The following is a 16,569-nucleotide window of genomic DNA, read 5'->3' on the forward strand; positions in this document are numbered from 1 at the left end:
TGGTGGTCTCTGGTGCTCTCTGGTGCTCTCTGGTGGTCTCTGGCGGTCTCTGGCGGTCTCCGGTGCTCTCTGGTGCTCTCTGGTGCTCTCTGGCGGTCTCTGGTGGGCTCTGGTGGTCTCTGGTGCTCTCTGGTGCTCTCTGGCGGTCTCTGGCGGTCTCTGGTGCTCTCTGGTGCTCTCTGGTGGTCTCTGGTGCTCTCTGGTGCTCTCTGGTGGTCTCTGGCGGTCTCTGGCGGTCTCTGGTGCTCTCTGGTGCTCTCTGGTGCTCTCTGGTGCTCTCTGGTGGTCTCTGGCGGTCTCTGGTGGTCTCTGGGGCTCTTGTGAGCTGATGAATGGGACATTGTCCTGTCCCCGACGTGCCCTGATTCCCTGAGCTGTGACTTCTCTCACACTTATCGATTGTAGCCTGCGGCCACGCCCCTTTTAGTTGACTGTATTTCTAAGGTCATGTGACTTAAATACAGAAAGTATTTTTGGAGCTAATTCAAACTCTTAACGACAGTAAACAGACATGGCTGCACCATCCACCAGAAGGTCCCTGTTAGCATGACAACATACCAAATCAATAGAGTCAGCGGAAGGGATGGGGGCCACAGGAAGTAGGAGAGGAGGGGAGGGGCCCGAGACAGCTCAGCTCCACGCTGGTGCACGGCTGACCTCAGAGATCTGAGTGAGACATCCCTCCCAGTACTCCCAGTTCACACAAACATTCAACTCCTGGGAAATCTTCCAAACTTGCACAATCTTTTTGTTCCACAATAGTTCACGTTTAGGTTTCGGGTTTTAGCTTTCAGCTCCGTTGCTAACAGGCAAACGTGCTGTGAAGTCGCAACATTTGGCTGCAGCTTTCTGCTGTTTACAGGAGTTTGAGGGGGGATGTGGAAGAATGAGCAAGAGCCAGGCTAGCATTAGCATTAGCATGTGACGGCCGAGCCTCCACAATAGCTACGCTAGAAGAACCAGAGAGCTAATATTGTCTGTGTGTGTCAGAAGAAAAAAGGACACTTGGAAAAACCCATTCCTGAGTGGTTGGTCAAGCTTGACAACACCCAGTGATCCGCTGTGATCCGCTGTGATCCGCTGTTGCTGTGATCCGCTGTGATCCGCTGTTGTGAGACACTCGGCCTTCTCCCATCCAATAACCAACAGAATCAGCAGCTACGCGTTAAAAAAGGAACCCGAATCTGGGAAGATGTTCTGGCCTCAAACGTTGCTGCTCTGCTCTCTTCATTTATCCTCCTATAAAATGGTCCACTGTGATCCGCTGTGATCCGCTGTGATCCACTGTGATCTGCTGTGATCTGCTGTGATGCTTCAACACTTCCAGGTCTGGGAAAAGTGTGAGTGTCTCCGACTGCCTCTGCTTCCCCTCCCCCACCGTGAGGGAACGTTGTCTGTTCCATACGCTGATAGTGAGACAACCTTATCTGAACGTGCACGCTGGCCTGTGTGCGAGGCTGAACGTGCACGCTGGCCTGTGTGCGAGGCTGAACGTGCACGCTGGCCTGTGTGCGAGGCTGAACGTGCACGCTGGCCTGTGTGCGAGGCTGAGTGTGCAGACGTGTATCAAATATCACCGAGGAGAGGAAGTCTGTGGGGGGGTGAGGCTGGGACCCCCCTCCCGTGGAACAAAGGGTGCTTTTGTCCCTCTGGGTTCAGGCTCCAGGGTTCCAGGGTTCAACATGCATGTCGTGTTTTCTGTGAGCGTTTTGGTAAACCCCGCCCCCTTTGGGCGGGGCAGCCCTGCTCTTCCTTATTTGGACGGCAGAGTCACATGGGTGTACAGCTGAAGCCTCAATAGGAATAAAAAGAGTCATAACCAAGACTTGACATCTGCTCACGGCGCTCACGCAGCAGGTCCGAGCTCAGGAGGAGGAGGAAGTGAGGACAGCAGCGGAGGGACGGGAGTTGGACGCAGGAAGAGGACGCAGACGGCGGGACGACAGGAGACCCTGAGGGGAGGCACATGGTGTAAAAATGCCCACCAACTTCACCGTCGTCCCCGTTAAGGATGGCGCCAAGAAGCTGGCTGAGGGGAGCCAGGAGGAGGAGGAGGAGGAGGACGGCGTCCTCACAGGCGTCCCAGAGGACGCCGCAGGTGAGCCCAGATTGTTGCGCCGCTCTGCTCCAGTTTTCCATGACTTCATCAGGAGATCAGGGATTTCTCGTCCGCCCGTTACCTCACGTTCGTCCATGAAACTAGTTTCATAACTAGTTTTATTCCTTTTTAACAAAGTATTCTGAACTGTGCAGGTGTGATCAGCAGTGCACATCTGTTCCTCATTAGGTTAATTAGTGCTCCTTTGGGAGGTAACGATGTCCAGAGCCCCCCCCCATCTGCTGGGTTGGATTTTACAGACTGGAGAGGAGCCGCCTTTACTCTCAGACGAGTCTCCTGCTCCACACAGGTCCGATGGTCCCGGGGGGCGTTCAGGAGAACCGCGGGCCCCCGCTGCCCATCAGCTGGACGGGTTAACCCTAACCCTAACCCTCACCCTCACGGTCATGTGACCCAGAAGGCTGAGAGCGCATGTTCAGGGGCCGCTGGCTGCTATTGATTATCCTGTTGGCCAGTTTCCTCTGGCTGAGCTCAGGGAGGTTAGGCTCCGCCCCTGGGCTCAGGGAGGTTAGGCTCCGCCCCTGAGCTCATTCGTCCTAAATCCTGCTTCCTGTTCCTCAGAGGCACCAGCTGGGCCTCATGACAGGTCCAGCTGGGTCCAGCAGCACCAAACGTTGGTCCACTTCTGCCCCTCGGAACACTTTGGGAATGATGATGTCGCTCACACTCAGCGTTCCAGTTGAGTTGGGAAGTGGGAACGTTGTTCTGGAAACGCAACAGACGTCCGGACGTTTCTACAAGTCCGGAGTTTTGATCCGACGCCCCGTTGTTGTAGTAACATTTATAATGGCAATATTTAGAATAGTAACATTTATAATGGCAATATTTAGATTAGTAACATTTATAAGTGTAATATTTATAAGTGTAACATTTATAAGTGTAACATTTATAAGTATAATATTTAGAATAGTAACATTTATAATAGTAATATTTAGAATAGTAACATTTGTAAGTGTAATATTTATAAGTGTAATATTTATAAGTGTAATATTTCTAATAGTAACATTTGTAATGGTAACATTTATAATAGTAATATTTATAATAGTAACATTTATAAGGGTAACATTTATAAGGGTAACATTTCTAATAATAACATTTATTAGTGTAATATTTCTAATATAATGGGATCCAGCAGTAGTTTATCCTCTGAATATCCTCATTTTCCTTTCAAAATCTAAAACATCAAAGTTATTTTGTCACTTTGAGGCTCCAGCTTCAGATCTGCTGGGAGCTCTTCTGTAACAGCCTTCACCTCTTGACCCTTGACCCTTGACCCTGTGCATCTGCTCGACAGGCTTCCACATTTGGGAGGTGATCTGGATCAGACTAGTTTAGATCAGGAACAGCTGGGTTAGCAGCACTGGAAAGATTCCATTTTCTGCAAAGATACATTCATTTTCTGAGTTATTATGATGGGTATTATTATGGATATTATTATGGGTATTATTATTATGGGTATTATGGTATTATTATTATGTGTATTATTATTATGGATATTATTATGGATATTATTATTATGGATATTATTATGGGTATTATTATTATGGGTATTATTATTATGGATATTATTACATATATTATTAGTGTTCAGGTGGCTGTAAAGCTGCAACTGGCTGCGTCTCCAGATGCATTAAATTACCAAACCGATTGAATAACGTGAAGAGAAGTGCCGATTCTCTGGAAGGGTTAGCATCTCAGGGTTAGCATCTCAGGGTCAGGGTTAGCATCTCAGGGTTAGGGTTAGCATCTCAGGGTTAGGGTTAGCATCTCAGGGTTAGCATCTCAGGGTTAGCATCTCAGGGTCAGGATTAGCATCTCAGGGTTAGCATCTCAGGGTCAGGGTTAGCATCACACAGACACAGAGTCAGGAGGAGATGTGGAGGAGCATGACTCAGTGAGGAGACGCTGGCGTGAGAAACAGTCCTCAGATAGTTGGAGCTCATGAACCTGATCTGACGCGGCGCAGCGTGAAGCCCCCTAGCTGGTCCCTGCTGGGCTCCAGCTCCAGTTCAGGGAGATTTGGACCGATGTGGACTGAAGGTTCCAGGCCAGGAGCCTTTCTGAACTCAGCTTCATTCAGTCTGCACTGAGCTGTTGAGGACCTTAAGGAGGAGGATAGGGTTAGGTGGTTAGGGTTAGGTGGTTAGGGTTAGGGTTAGGTGGTTAGGGTTAGGTGGTTAGGGTTAGGTGGTTAGGGTTAGGTGGTTAGGGTTAGGGTTAGGTGGTTAGGGTTAGGGTTAGGTGGTTAGGGTGGTTAGGGTTAGGTGGTTAGGGTTAGGTGGTTAGGGTTAGGTGGTTAGGGTGGTTAGGGTTAGGTGGTTAGGGTTAGGTGGTTAGGGTTAGGTGGTTAGGGTTAGGGTTAGATAAGGAGGTGGAACAGAATGGAGCCAATTTCGGGTTATTTCCAGACAGTCATGCTGTCTGTGTCTGCTGCCCCACTGTTCTGCCCCACCGTTCTGTCCCAGTGTTCTGCCCCACTGTTCTGCCCCACCGTTCTGTCCCACCGTTCTGTCCCACCGTTCTGCCCCACCGTTCTGCCCCAATGTTCTGCCCCACTGTTCTGCCCCACTGTTCTACCCCAATATTCTGCCCCACTGTTCTGCCCCGCCGTTCTGCCCCGCCGTTCTGCCCCGCCGTTCTGCCCCGCCGTTCTGTCCCACCGTTCTGCCCCACTGTTCTACCCCAATATTCTGCCCCGCCGTTCTGTCCCGCCGTTCTGCCCCGCTGTTCTGCCCCACCGTTCTGTCCCACTGTTCTGCCCCACTGTTCTGCCCCACTGTTCTGCCCTCTCAATATGGGGCCACTGATAACAGGCTAGCTATCAGCACACACCTTCCCCTCTCACATTAGCTACTGTGGTCGGGGACCTTCTGGGATCTTCTGCCTTTTATTTCCAATAGAGAACCTCTTCTTTGAAGCCTCCTCTAACCAGTCTGAACCAGATGGAAGTGGGAAGATCTTTAATCCCTGAAGGAGCTGTTTGGTGACCATGAATAACTGAGCTTTATTCTGTTTGGTTACCATGAATAACTGAGCTTTATTCTGTTTGGTGACCATGAATAACTGAGCTTTATTCTGTTTGGTGACCATGAATAACTGAGTTTTATTCTGTTTGGTTACCATGAATAACTGAGCTTTATTCTGTTTGGTTACCATGAATAACTGAGTTTTATTCTGTTTGGTGACCATGAATAACTGAGCTTATTCTGTTTGGTGACCATGAATAACTGAGCTTTATTCTGTTTGGTGACCATGAATAACTGAGTTTTATTCTGTTTGGTTACCATGAATAACTGAGTTTTATTCTGTTTGGTGACCATGAATAACTGAGCTTTATTCTGTTTGGTGACCATGAATAACTGAGCTTTATTCTGTTTGGTTACCATGAATAACTGAGTTTTATTCTGTTTGGTTACCATGAATAACTGAGTTTTATTCTGTTTGGTTACCATGAATAACTGAGCTTTATTCTGTTTGGTGACCATGAATAACTGAGCTTTATTCTGTTTGGTGACCATGAATAACTGAGCTTTATTCTGTTTGGTGACCATGAATAACTGAGCTTTATTCTGTTTGGTGACCATGAATAACTGAGCTTTATTCTGTTTGGTGACCATGAATAACTGAGCTTTATTCTGTTTGGTGACCATGAATAACGGTCCAACACCGTTCGCTGCTGTGTGTTTTTACTGATCTGGAGGATCTGGGGGATCAGGAGGATCTGAAGGATCTGGGGTATCTGGATGATCTGGAGGATCTGGAGGAAACTGAGCGGAGCGGGATCCGCTGCAGAACAGCGACACCGCCTGGACAGAAATGGAACTTTTCTGTTCCTGAGGCGATGTGATCACGTGACTGTGATTTATTTACCTTATTCACAACCCATGACAAATGTGTTGTTATTATTATTATTATTATTATTATTATTATTATTATTATATTATTATTATTATTATTATTATTATTATTATTAGGGTGGTGATGATGTCATCCCTTATTTAAAGTTGCTGAGAAATTGAAAATCTGCTTTAGGGTTGAACATTTTTTCTTTTTTAAAAGCTCTTTTCAGACCAACAGCTGCTTATTTGCTCTGTTAGCCAGGTTAAGGTTAGAGTTAGGGTTAGGGGTTAGGTTAGGGGGTTAGAGGTTAGGGTTAGGTTTGGGGTTAGAGGTTAGGTTAGGGGGTTAGAGGTTAGGGTTAGGGGTGAGGGTTAGGGTTAGAGGGTTAGGTTAGGGTTAGGCTTAGGTTAGGGTTAGGTTAGGGTTAGGGTTAGAGGGTTAGGCTTAGGTTAGGGTTAGGGTTAGGGGTTAGGGTTAGGGTTAGAGGGTTAGGTTAGGGGTTAGGCTTAGGTTAGGGTTAGGGGTTAGGTTAGGGTTAGGGTTAGAGGTTAGGGTTAGGGCAGGGGTCGGCAACCCAAAATGTTGGAAGAGCCATATTGGACCAAAAAAACAAGAAACAAATCTGTCTGGAGCCGCAAAAAATTAAACGCCTTATATAGGGCTTATAATAAAGGCAACACATGCTGTAAGTGTCTATATTAGCTGTATTACCTACTTTCCAAATGATAAGTGGGCTACAAATACATAAAGAGCATTCATGATTAAATGTTTATGTTCCCTGCAGCATCCTGGAGAGAATGACGCACCACGTGGCTTTAAGTTTAACTTCCATTATAATGAGATGTTGAAATTAAATATTTATTATACACATTTATACAGCATTGGAAACTTTAAGAATGTTTGTCACGTTTTTCCTCCTACAGAAATTATATTAAAACAATTTCCATTTTCATATTTTTGGGAAAAGCTCCAGGGAGCCACTAGGGCGGCGCCAAAGAGCCGCATGCGGCTCCAGAGCCGCGGGTTGCCGACCCCTGGGTTAGGGGTTAGGGGTTAGGTTAGGGTTAGGGTTAGGGGTTAGGTTAGGAGTTAGGGTTAGGGGTTAGGTTAGGAGTTAGGGTTAGGGGTTAGGTTAGGGGTTAGGGTTAGGGTTAACTACCTCATCTTCCATCAGAATCAGGTTTATTGCCATTGTTCATGTAATACACAGTATTACACAAGCTAGGAATTTGTCCTGGTGTGACGCTGCGACATTCAACATAAAGAAGACAACACTAGAATAAGATAAATAAAATAAGACATATGTACAGTATATATATAATAGTAAGAACTAGTGCAGGTCAATGCAGGAGTAATGTGATGTTCATGGGTCCGACTGGCTGCTGTTCATGGTGCTTAGTGATGAGTCACTTGGTGTTCAGCAGCCTGATGGCAGAGGGGAAGAAGCTGTTCATGTAGCGGGAGGTTTTGGTCCGAATGGACCGTGGTCTCCTGCCTGAGGGGAGGGGGGAAAACAGTCCGTGACCAGGGTGGGAAGGGTCGGCCGTGATCCGAAATGGCTGTTTAAATCTGTTTAAATGCACATGAACCAGGTTAGCACATGTGTCAGTCACCCTGCCGCTGTGCCCTCGCCCCCCCGCTCATGCTGTGTGTTGCGTAACACTTGCTGTTGTTTACCTCTTGGGCTTAAAGGCTTTAGCTCCTGTTACAATGCAGCACAGACGGAGGGACGGACAACATGGAGCCATCTGACATGGAGCCAAGTGGAGATGGAGACCACTAAACCCTAGCTCTCTAAAAGCTCTTCCATATTGAACAAAACTAGCAGCTCGACTAGCAGCTTGAGTAGCAGCCTGACTAGCAGCTCAATTAGCAGCCTGACTAGAAGCCTAACTAGCAGCTCAACTAGCAGCTTGACTAGCTTCTCAACTAGCAGCTCGACTAGCAGCCTGACTAGCGACTTTTGTAGCAGTCTGACTAGCAGCTTGACTAGCTTCTCAACTAGCAGCTCAACTAGCAGCTCGACTAGCAGCCTGACTAGCTTCTCGACTAGCAGCTCAACTAGCAGCCTGACTAGCTTCTCAACTAGCAGCTTGACTCTATTTTCTAGCTTAACGCTCAGACATTCTTCACTCTGTTCTGAGGTTCTAAACTTAAAAGGTTAAGGTTAGGTTAGGGTTAGGTTAGGGTTAGGTTAGGGTTAGGTTAGGGTTAAGGTTAGGGTTAAGGTTAGGTTAGGGTTAGGTTAGGTTAGAGTTAGGTTAGGGTTAGGGTTAGGTTAGGGTTAGGTTAGGGTTAAGGTTAGGTTAGGGTTAGGTTAGGTTAGGGTTAGGTTAGGGTTAGGTTAAACTTAGAACGCTGACCATTATCTCGCTGGCGTTGGTGGTCACCATTGTTTACCTCGCAGTGACCTTGACATGGACACTTGATTGATGCTCAGAAGATGTTTGGTCTCCTGGATCTCCTGGTCACAGACGACCTTGAATTAACTGCTGCTTTACTGAAACGTCCTAATAAAGTCGAACATTAATCAGCTGTTCAGGTGGAAACAAATGACTAAAGTTAAAATTACAATAACAACTCTGCATCTTCCCAAAAAATACAATTAAAAATAGCCATCATCATAAACATGGTAAACAAAGACGTCTCAATTTGAGACGGAGAGTATTTTGTGTGGTATAAAACTAGAAACCTGTGATTAAAGTCACACAGAAAAAACAATCAGCCGAATTGTGAAGTGGTAGCGTTAGCATTAGCGTTAGCACCGTTACAGGTAAGGTGTCACAGTCCAGGCAGCTTTTGCTGAGTGGACGTTTAAAGAGGACAGCGGTGGTCAAGGACACCTGAAACGGAGCTCCTGTGCTGTATAAAAGGTTCCGGATTAGCTTAATCCTGTTAAGCGTTTAGTTCCTACTTGACATGTTCTTAGATGTGCAGATTAATGTGCAGGCAGCAGAGCAGCGACGCCTCAGAGCAGCGACGCCTCAGAGCAGCGACGCCTCAGAGCAGCGACGCCTCAGAGCAGCGACGCCTCAGAGCTGCTGCTCCTGACTGATGGGCACCGTTGAGCTCTGCTCCTGTCACCTGCTCATCACTTCCTGGTTCCTGCCTTCACCATCAGGAAGCCTCTCAGCAGCCTGACGAGCTGCTCAGGAGTCCGACTGAAGGTCGAGCTCGTGTCTGCTGCACACACGGAGCTCAGAGCTGTAATCAAACCCGTCGTCCTGGCAGCACCGCTAGCATGAGGTGGTCCGCTTCAGTGATGCTCTTCACACCCAGAACCTCCTGCAGACACGAAGCATCTGAACCCAAAATGTTCTAAAACAGAGATGATGAAGCCTTTTACAAAGGGCTCCACATGCTGTATCTGTCTGTCCATCGCTCCTCCCCCTGTGTGTGTGTGTGTGTGTGTGTGTGTGTGTGTGTGTGTGTGTGTTGTGTGTGTGTGTGTGTGTGTGTGTGTGTTGTGTGTGTGTGTGTGTGTGTGTGTGTGTGTGTGTGTGTGCGCGCGCGCGCGTGTGTGTGTGTGTGTGTGTGTTCACAAGGCTGCTTATGTGTAACAGGGATCAGCCGCTCAGGGAGGTTAAGGGAAGGGTGTGTGTGTGTGTGTGTGTTGTGTGTGTGTGTGTGTGTGTGTGTGTGTGTGTGTGTGGTGTGTGTGTGTGTGTGTGTGTGTTGGGCTGCTCTATGATGTGTGGATGATGTCGGTGACGCCGTCATCACAGGCCGCTCTAAACACTCACACACTGATCCTCACACATCCACTCGGCACCGGCAGCTCTCCCAACTCTGCCTCTCGCTCGGCGCCCCGTTACTGGAGTCCCACAGGGGCGACTGCTTGGACCCCCCCCCCCATCTAGTTTGTCAGCTTTGCCCCTCAGAATGGAGCCGAGGGGAGGCGCTCGACAGAAGGGTGAGTTTGGAGAAGATCTGCTCTAGTTCAGGATGCTGATGCAGCTGTTCTGTCCTTTCATCTTGTTGAAGCTAATGTTTTAGTGACGCTAATGTTTTAGCGAGCAGAAGTTTTCTCATTTGATTGAGGAAATCCTCCCTGAAGACCCCTGAGGTGTCCTGAGGTGTCCTGAAATAATGAAGATGTTTGGACATAAAGCAGCAGTTGTGCAGCTCTGCAGATCATTTCCAGCCTTCAGGTTCTTCAGGTTCTTCTGGTTCTTAATCAGAACAAAGTGATTTTTGATTGTTGATCATTTGGGATCTTTCTTGACCTGAAGGCTAACGTGGACGTGCTAGGCAGATTAGCGCATTGTCACCGTGTGCAGCTTAGCGGCTATAAATAGGACAGGGTCCGTTCTGAGGCTGAGCTGCTCTGACCTGATTGGACCTGCAGAAGTTCTGCTGCAGCTTCCACGATGAAAAAGGCAGAAACCAGTTTAGGAGGCAGGAGACCAGGTGATGTGGCTGTGCTCTTCACTGCCTGTTGTGTAACAGCTGAGGATGGAAACCAGCACCGGGGGAGGATCAGATGTGCGCACGGTTGAGCGTGCACGGTTGAGCGTGCACGGTTGAGCGTGCACGGTTGAGTGTGCACGGTGCACGGTTGAGCGTGCACGGTGCACGGTTGAGCGTGCACGGGCAGGGAGGACACTCAAAGTCACCGCTCACTTGCTCGATTGCGTAATGCAACATGACTGGATTAAAAACGCTTGTGTTCCTGCTCAGGACGTCGCACCAAACTACGACTAAACTACGACTAAACCACAGCTAAACTACAACTAAACTACGGCTAAACCACAGCTAAACTACAACTAAACTACGGCTAAACTACGACTAAACCACAGCTAAACTACAACTAAACTACGACTAAACCACAGCTAAACTACGACTAAACTACGGCTAAACTACGACTAACCACAGCTAAACTACGACTAAACTACAGCAACTACATGAATGAGATGCTGATGTGATTATTAAAGGGGGTTAGGGTTACAGGGTTAGGGTTAGACCAGGGGTTAGGGTTAGACCAGGGGTTAGGTTAGACCAGGGGTTAGGGTTAGACCAGGGGTTAGGGTTAGACCAGGGGTTAGGGTTAGGGGGTTAGGGTTAGGGTTAGGGTTAGGGTTAGGGTTAGGGATAGGGTTAGACCAGGGGTTAGGGTTAGGGTTAGGGTTAGACCAGGGGTTAGGGTTAGACCAGGGGTTAGGGTTAGGGGGTCAGGGTTAGGGTTAGACCAGGGGTTAGGGTTAGGGTTAGGGTTAGACCAGGGGTTAGGGTTAGGGTTAGGGTTAGACCAGGGGTTAGGGTTAGAGGGTTAGGGTTAGACCAGGGGTGGGCAAATCCAGTCCTCGAGGGCCGTATCCAAGCCAGACCTTCTGTCCTACAGGTAAAGACTTTCACCTGGGGTTCCATTTACCTTGGTGAAAGCATTTCCTGCCTGGTAGGATGCAACCCTTGGATTCAACCCTCGAGGAATGGATTTGCCCACCCCTGATAGACGGTGGAAGGAGCCGCTCTTTCAAACATCTCCCCAAACCAGCAGAACCCAGTAGAACCCAGCAGAACCCAGTAGAACCCAGCACAGCCAGTCTGCAAACGTTCCGTGTCTCCCTCTACAGCCTTCTGGTGCCGCCGGCCTCTCCTCTCTGCTCAGGTTTCCGGCTCCTGGCCCAGTGGATCTGGGTCGGCTCCAGGATCTAGTCCTGGTTGTTGCTGACGATGTGGTCGCCATCCCAGCTCGGCAGCTCACTCCCTGAGAGGAGGCTCGTGGTCCGTGTCCGGTCCTGAGGCTGCTAACATCTGTGGGAATGTGGACCACGTCCCTCAGGACTGTTCACCTAACGAACACAGGGAGACAGATGTGGACACGCCGTTTTCACCCTCACCAGTGCGGCTCACTTCCTGTCTGCGTGCTCACTTCCTGTCTGCGTGCTCACTTCCTCCTGGGAGGGTTTGTGGCAGCTGCCATCTTCTCCTTGTGTGACTAGTTGATGGCACGAAGGTGGGACAAGGATTGTTGAGCTTCCACTCTGATGCCCAGATCTCCATCCTGTATACGTCCATATGGCTGTGAAGATCCGTGCTGGATCTCTGGTGGATCACATTCAACTTCAGGCTCCTGCTGACGGGCCAGAGCAGAAGATAGTTAGTTGGTTAGGGTTAGGGTTAGGGTTAGGTTAGGTGGTGTGACAGTGACTCCATGTGTTGTGAGAAGATGTCGGCAGTCGTATCCGTCGCTCCTTCAGGACGACCTCTGAAGGTCAGAGGACCGCTCACAGTCCTCCCGAGCTTCACGTGTTCTCACAGTATTCTGGGGGACTCGTCCTCCGACGCTCTCGTCCAGCCGCCTGGACACGTTTCCCCCCTTAAATGCTGATGTCCTGCTTGTGTCCTGGGAATCATCTCCAGCCAGGTGACTTGTGTTCGCAGGTGACGGCGTTCCAAAGGAAAACAGCCCTTTTATCAACAATACCGACAATGACAAGAACAACAGCTACGACGGCACCAACATGGCCCTCTTTGAGGTGAGACCTGTGATGGACGAGATGTTCAGGAGGAACCAACACGAGTGTCTCCGTTCTAGTTGTAGCTAGAACCAACCGCTCTGTGCATCAGTTAGCATGGATTAGCTGCCCCCGTCCCAACGAGGGAGGTTAAATCTGTTGATCCGTGTTACAGGAGGAGATGGACAGCAACCCCATGGTGTCCTCGCTCCTCAATAAACTGGCCAACTACACCAACCTGACCCAGGGAGCCCAAGAACACGAGGAGGAAGAGGAGGAAGGTGCCAAAAAGAAAGCTGTGAAGGTACTGAGAGAAAGGTCTGGCTCCTCTCCGGGTCCAGGTGGACTCGGCTCTGATGTTTAGCTTCAGCAGAGCCAGAAGAAAAATATCAAAGGTTCAAATGGTCAAAAAATGTTTACAGAGTTATTGAGGCTTCCGAGCTCAGTGATTGACAGCTCCATGATTGACAGCTCAATGATTGACAGCTCAATGATTGACAGCTCCATGATTGACAGCTCAGTGATTGACAGCTCCATGATTGACAGCTCCATGATTGACAGCTCAATGATTGACAGCTCAGTGATTGACAGCTCCATGATTGACAGCTCAATGATTGACAGCTCCATGATTGACAGCTCAGTGATTGACAGCTCCATGATTGACAGCTCAATGATTGACAGCTCCATGATTGACAGCTCAATGATTGACAGCTCCCACAGTCACAAGTTATAGTCAGAGGGGACTCTCATTCATGCTCCCCCCTCTCTCTCTTCCCTCCCCCTCCCTCTCTCCCCCTCTCTCCCACCCTCTCTCTCCCCCTCCCACCCTCTCACTTCCTCCCTCCCTCCCTCTCCCTCTCCCTCCCTCTCTCCCCCCTCTCTCCCTCTCCCTCCCTCTCTCCCCCATCTCCCCCTCTCTCCCTCTCTCCCCCTCTCTCCCCCTCTCCCCCTCTCTCTCCCCCTCTCTCTCTCCCCCTCTCTCTCCCTCTCCCCCTCTCTCCCTCCCTCTCCCCCTCTCCCTCCCTCTCTCTCCCCCTCCCCCTCCCTCCCCCCCCTTTACATCTGTCCATCCACGTGCACCTTCATCTCCAGCCTCCCGTCCTCCTGAACCCTCTGTTCAGCCCTTTATTTATGCCGTCTCCATGGTGACAGACTCAGTCTTTGATTTTGCCTTCCTTGCTGCTCTAGAGCCCTCAGATGGGGACCTTCATGGGGGTCTACCTGCCCTGCCTCCAGAACATTCTGGGCGTCATCCTGTTTCTCCGGCTGACCTGGATTGTGGGCACAGCGGGCATCCTGGAGTCGATGGCCATCGTGGGGTTGTGTTGTTCTTGCGTGAGTATCCAGGCGCTCAGACATGTTTGATTGGCTCCAGAGCTAAACGGCTCCAGGCTGTTGGAAGGAGACACCCCAGAGGTCCCGAGCACGATGCCCCTGGTAAGGAGAGGTGACCTCCGCAGACCTCCTCAGCTCGGGTAGCGCCCAGCTGATGGAAGACTGTTGCTTCTCCACATTTGTCCCCTTCCACAGCGACGGAGGCCGCGCTGCCTCAGGATCTGACCTCTGACCTCTGAGATGGGGAGGCGGCTCTTCTGACCTTCTGTCTTGGTTGTTATCGATATGCTTCGTCAGCAAGTTCAGTCGGCTGAAATTACCATCCGACAGTTTATTTTTGACTCCAGTCAAGGTGTAGAAAGCTCCAGAAGAGAAGGAAGAGAGGAACTGAGGAGAAAAACATCTAGTTTGTTGTGACTGTGTCGTTCTGAGGTCAAACAAGAACTTCAGCGTTTCTGCAGCAAAATGGGTCCAGAAAAACCTTCTGACTTCGCTGAGGGTCGTCATCTGGTGTAAGACAAACCTCAAGCTGCTGGCAAACATGTTCATTTCTGCTGGAATCCCAGAGTGAGCGCTACAGCTGAGCTGGTGTTTGGTGTCCCTCAGCTCAGCAGCTTCTCTGCTGTCACAGGACTCTGGAGGACAACCACTGAGCAGACGCATCATTTCTGCTGCTCCTGGTTGCTCAGCGTTCCTCTGACGCAGGTCTGATGCCTGCTGCTGACAGCTTGGTGTGTAATCCTCCCAGAGTGTGAGCTTTATCGTCCTCCAGGACAGATAATGGATTACAGCGTGCACTCAGGGAAAGTACTGACCCACCACCACCAAATCAGTGGATTCAGATCATTCTGGCTCCTTTCTGGTTTTGGAGCCTTCCGACAGTCAGAACAAGAAACCAGCTTTAAGTCCTTGTTCTTAGACTGCTGGAATAAAATGTGTCAAACTTCAGTGGAGGTTAAATTTAGCGTCTAATTGGCTTTACTCCAGCTTTGGTGCCACTTTAAAACCGGATGCTTTAAGCTTTATCGTGTGCAGCCTCTTCGTGGCTTCCTGCTCCCTCGTGACAAAGATGCTGAAGTAAAACCTTATTTTTATCACGGCCTCCCCATTAGCATCCCCATTAGCATCCGCCAGAGTTAGAACCTAAATCCCTGAACTGGTTCAGTCTAATGTTCCTCCTCTCCTGCCTTCCAGACCATGCTCACGGCTATTTCCATGAGTGCAATCGCTACCAATGGTGTCGTGCCAGGTAAGGTGTGTGTGTGTGTGTGTGTGTGTGGTGTGTGTGTGTGTGTGTGTGTGTGCCTCTAGAAGTCCGTAATTAAAGTAGCTTCAGGTGTTTTCCCAGGTAGCCTTGGTGCTGCGTGGAGCGCTGCAGCTTCTGCAGAAGCTGCAGAAGCTACAGAAGCTGCATTAGCTGCAGAAGCTACAGAAGCTGCAGAAGCTACAGAAGCTGCATTAGCTGCAGAAGCTACAGAAGCTGCAGAAGCTACATTAGCTACAGAAGCTGCATTAGCTGCAGAAGCTACAGAAGCTGCAGAAGCTACAGAAGCTACATTAGCTGCATTCGCTGCAGAAGCTGCATTAGCTACAGAAGCTACATTAGCTGCAGAAGCCACATTAGCTGCAGAAGCTACATTAGCTACAGAAGCTACAGAGGCTGCAGAAGCTACAGAAGCTGCAGAAGCTACATTAGCTGCATCCGCTGCATTAGCTGGTGTTGCTCATAGATTACGTGACCTTGAGCACTGAAACCTTAGCTGCCTAATTATTCATGCAGGACACTGAGGCATCTTTTGTTGGAGCCATTGTTAGCATCATCATCTCTATGGAGGAGCAAAGATCTGAGTGGCTCCAGGGTTAGCAGGAGGATGTTAAGTTCAATTTAAGACCTGACTGGGAGCCAGTGGGGGTTCCTGGAGGATGAGATAGATGTGATGGATGAAGATGTTTCTAGTCATGAAGAGAGCAGCTCAAATCTGGACTGGTTGGGGTTAGTTAGTTAGTTAGGGTTAGGGTTAGGGTTGATGGATGGATGAAGGATGAAAGGGTGGATGGATGAAAGGGTTCAGGACGTGTTGAGACATCTCTGTCCGAGGATCTAAGGAACTTCCCTCCCTTCTCTCCCAGCTGGAGGCTCCTACTACATGATTTCTAGATCTTTAGGACCAGAGTTTGGTGGAGCTGTGGGTCTCTGTTTCTACCTGGGCACCACCTTTGCTGGCTCCATGTACATCCTGGGTACGATAGAGATTCTTCTGGTGAGTCACCTGTGGATGGTCTGGAAGGGTCCCGTCACATGGAGGCTTCAACAATGTCTTCTGGGCTTCCCCTCTCTGCTCCAGACCTACATTGTGCCTAAAGCTGCCATCTTTGTGGCGGAGAAGAAGGAGGATGAAGCTGGAGCGCTCCTGAACAACATGCGTGTGTACGGCACCTGCTGCCTGGCCCTCATGTCCTTGGTGGTCTTCGTGGGGGTCAAATACGTCAACAAGCTCGCACTCGTCTTCCTCGCTTGTGTCATTCTCTCCATTCTTGCAATTTATGCTGGAGTCATCAAGACCGTCTTTGAGCCGCCCGACTTCCCGTGAGTCCATGCAAGAATTGTTGATCATTTACGTGTAAATAGTTATAATATAGTTATAGTAGTAGGTATAGTAGTAGTTATAGTTATAGTAGTAGTTATAATATGAGGCTTTTTTAGCTTACAACAGCGTTCTTTGAGCGTATGAAACAATAGCATCACGTTAGCATCCGGAGGTCTGCAGCCCTCAGGGTGTGCGGCTAACCCTGACCCCTAACCCTGACCCTGACCCT

At 49.3% G+C, this 16,569-nt stretch overlaps 1 protein-coding gene across 34 annotated transcripts in view; it reads left to right on the top strand.

Annotated features, from left to right (window-relative positions):
* slc12a7b (solute carrier family 12 member 7b) overlaps positions 1–16,569 on the top strand; it is a 38,468-nt gene that overhangs the window by 8,681 nt on the left and 13,218 nt on the right. For 31 of the 34 annotated variants that reach the window (XM_057013128.1, XM_057013122.1, XM_057013131.1 and 28 more), the window contains exons 2-7: positions 12,344–12,438; positions 12,593–12,721; positions 13,606–13,752; positions 14,947–15,001; positions 15,883–16,013; positions 16,098–16,339. In XM_057013128.1, coding sequence (XP_056869108.1) covers positions 12,344–12,438; positions 12,593–12,721; positions 13,606–13,752; positions 14,947–15,001; positions 15,883–16,013; positions 16,098–16,339 — 799 coding nt within the window. Of the gene's footprint in view, positions 1–1,648; positions 2,099–9,630; positions 9,873–11,532; positions 11,802–12,343; positions 12,439–12,592; positions 12,722–13,605; positions 13,753–14,946; positions 15,002–15,882; positions 16,014–16,097; positions 16,340–16,569 lie in introns of those variants that run through there. The other 3 variants (XM_057013150.1, XM_057013145.1, XM_057013148.1) reach the window with 3 other exon arrangements.

Source organism: Takifugu flavidus, chromosome 17, assembly GCF_003711565.1.
Source record: "Takifugu flavidus isolate HTHZ2018 chromosome 17, ASM371156v2, whole genome shotgun sequence".
In the NCBI taxonomy this organism is placed as follows: domain Eukaryota; kingdom Metazoa; phylum Chordata; class Actinopteri; order Tetraodontiformes; family Tetraodontidae; genus Takifugu; species Takifugu flavidus.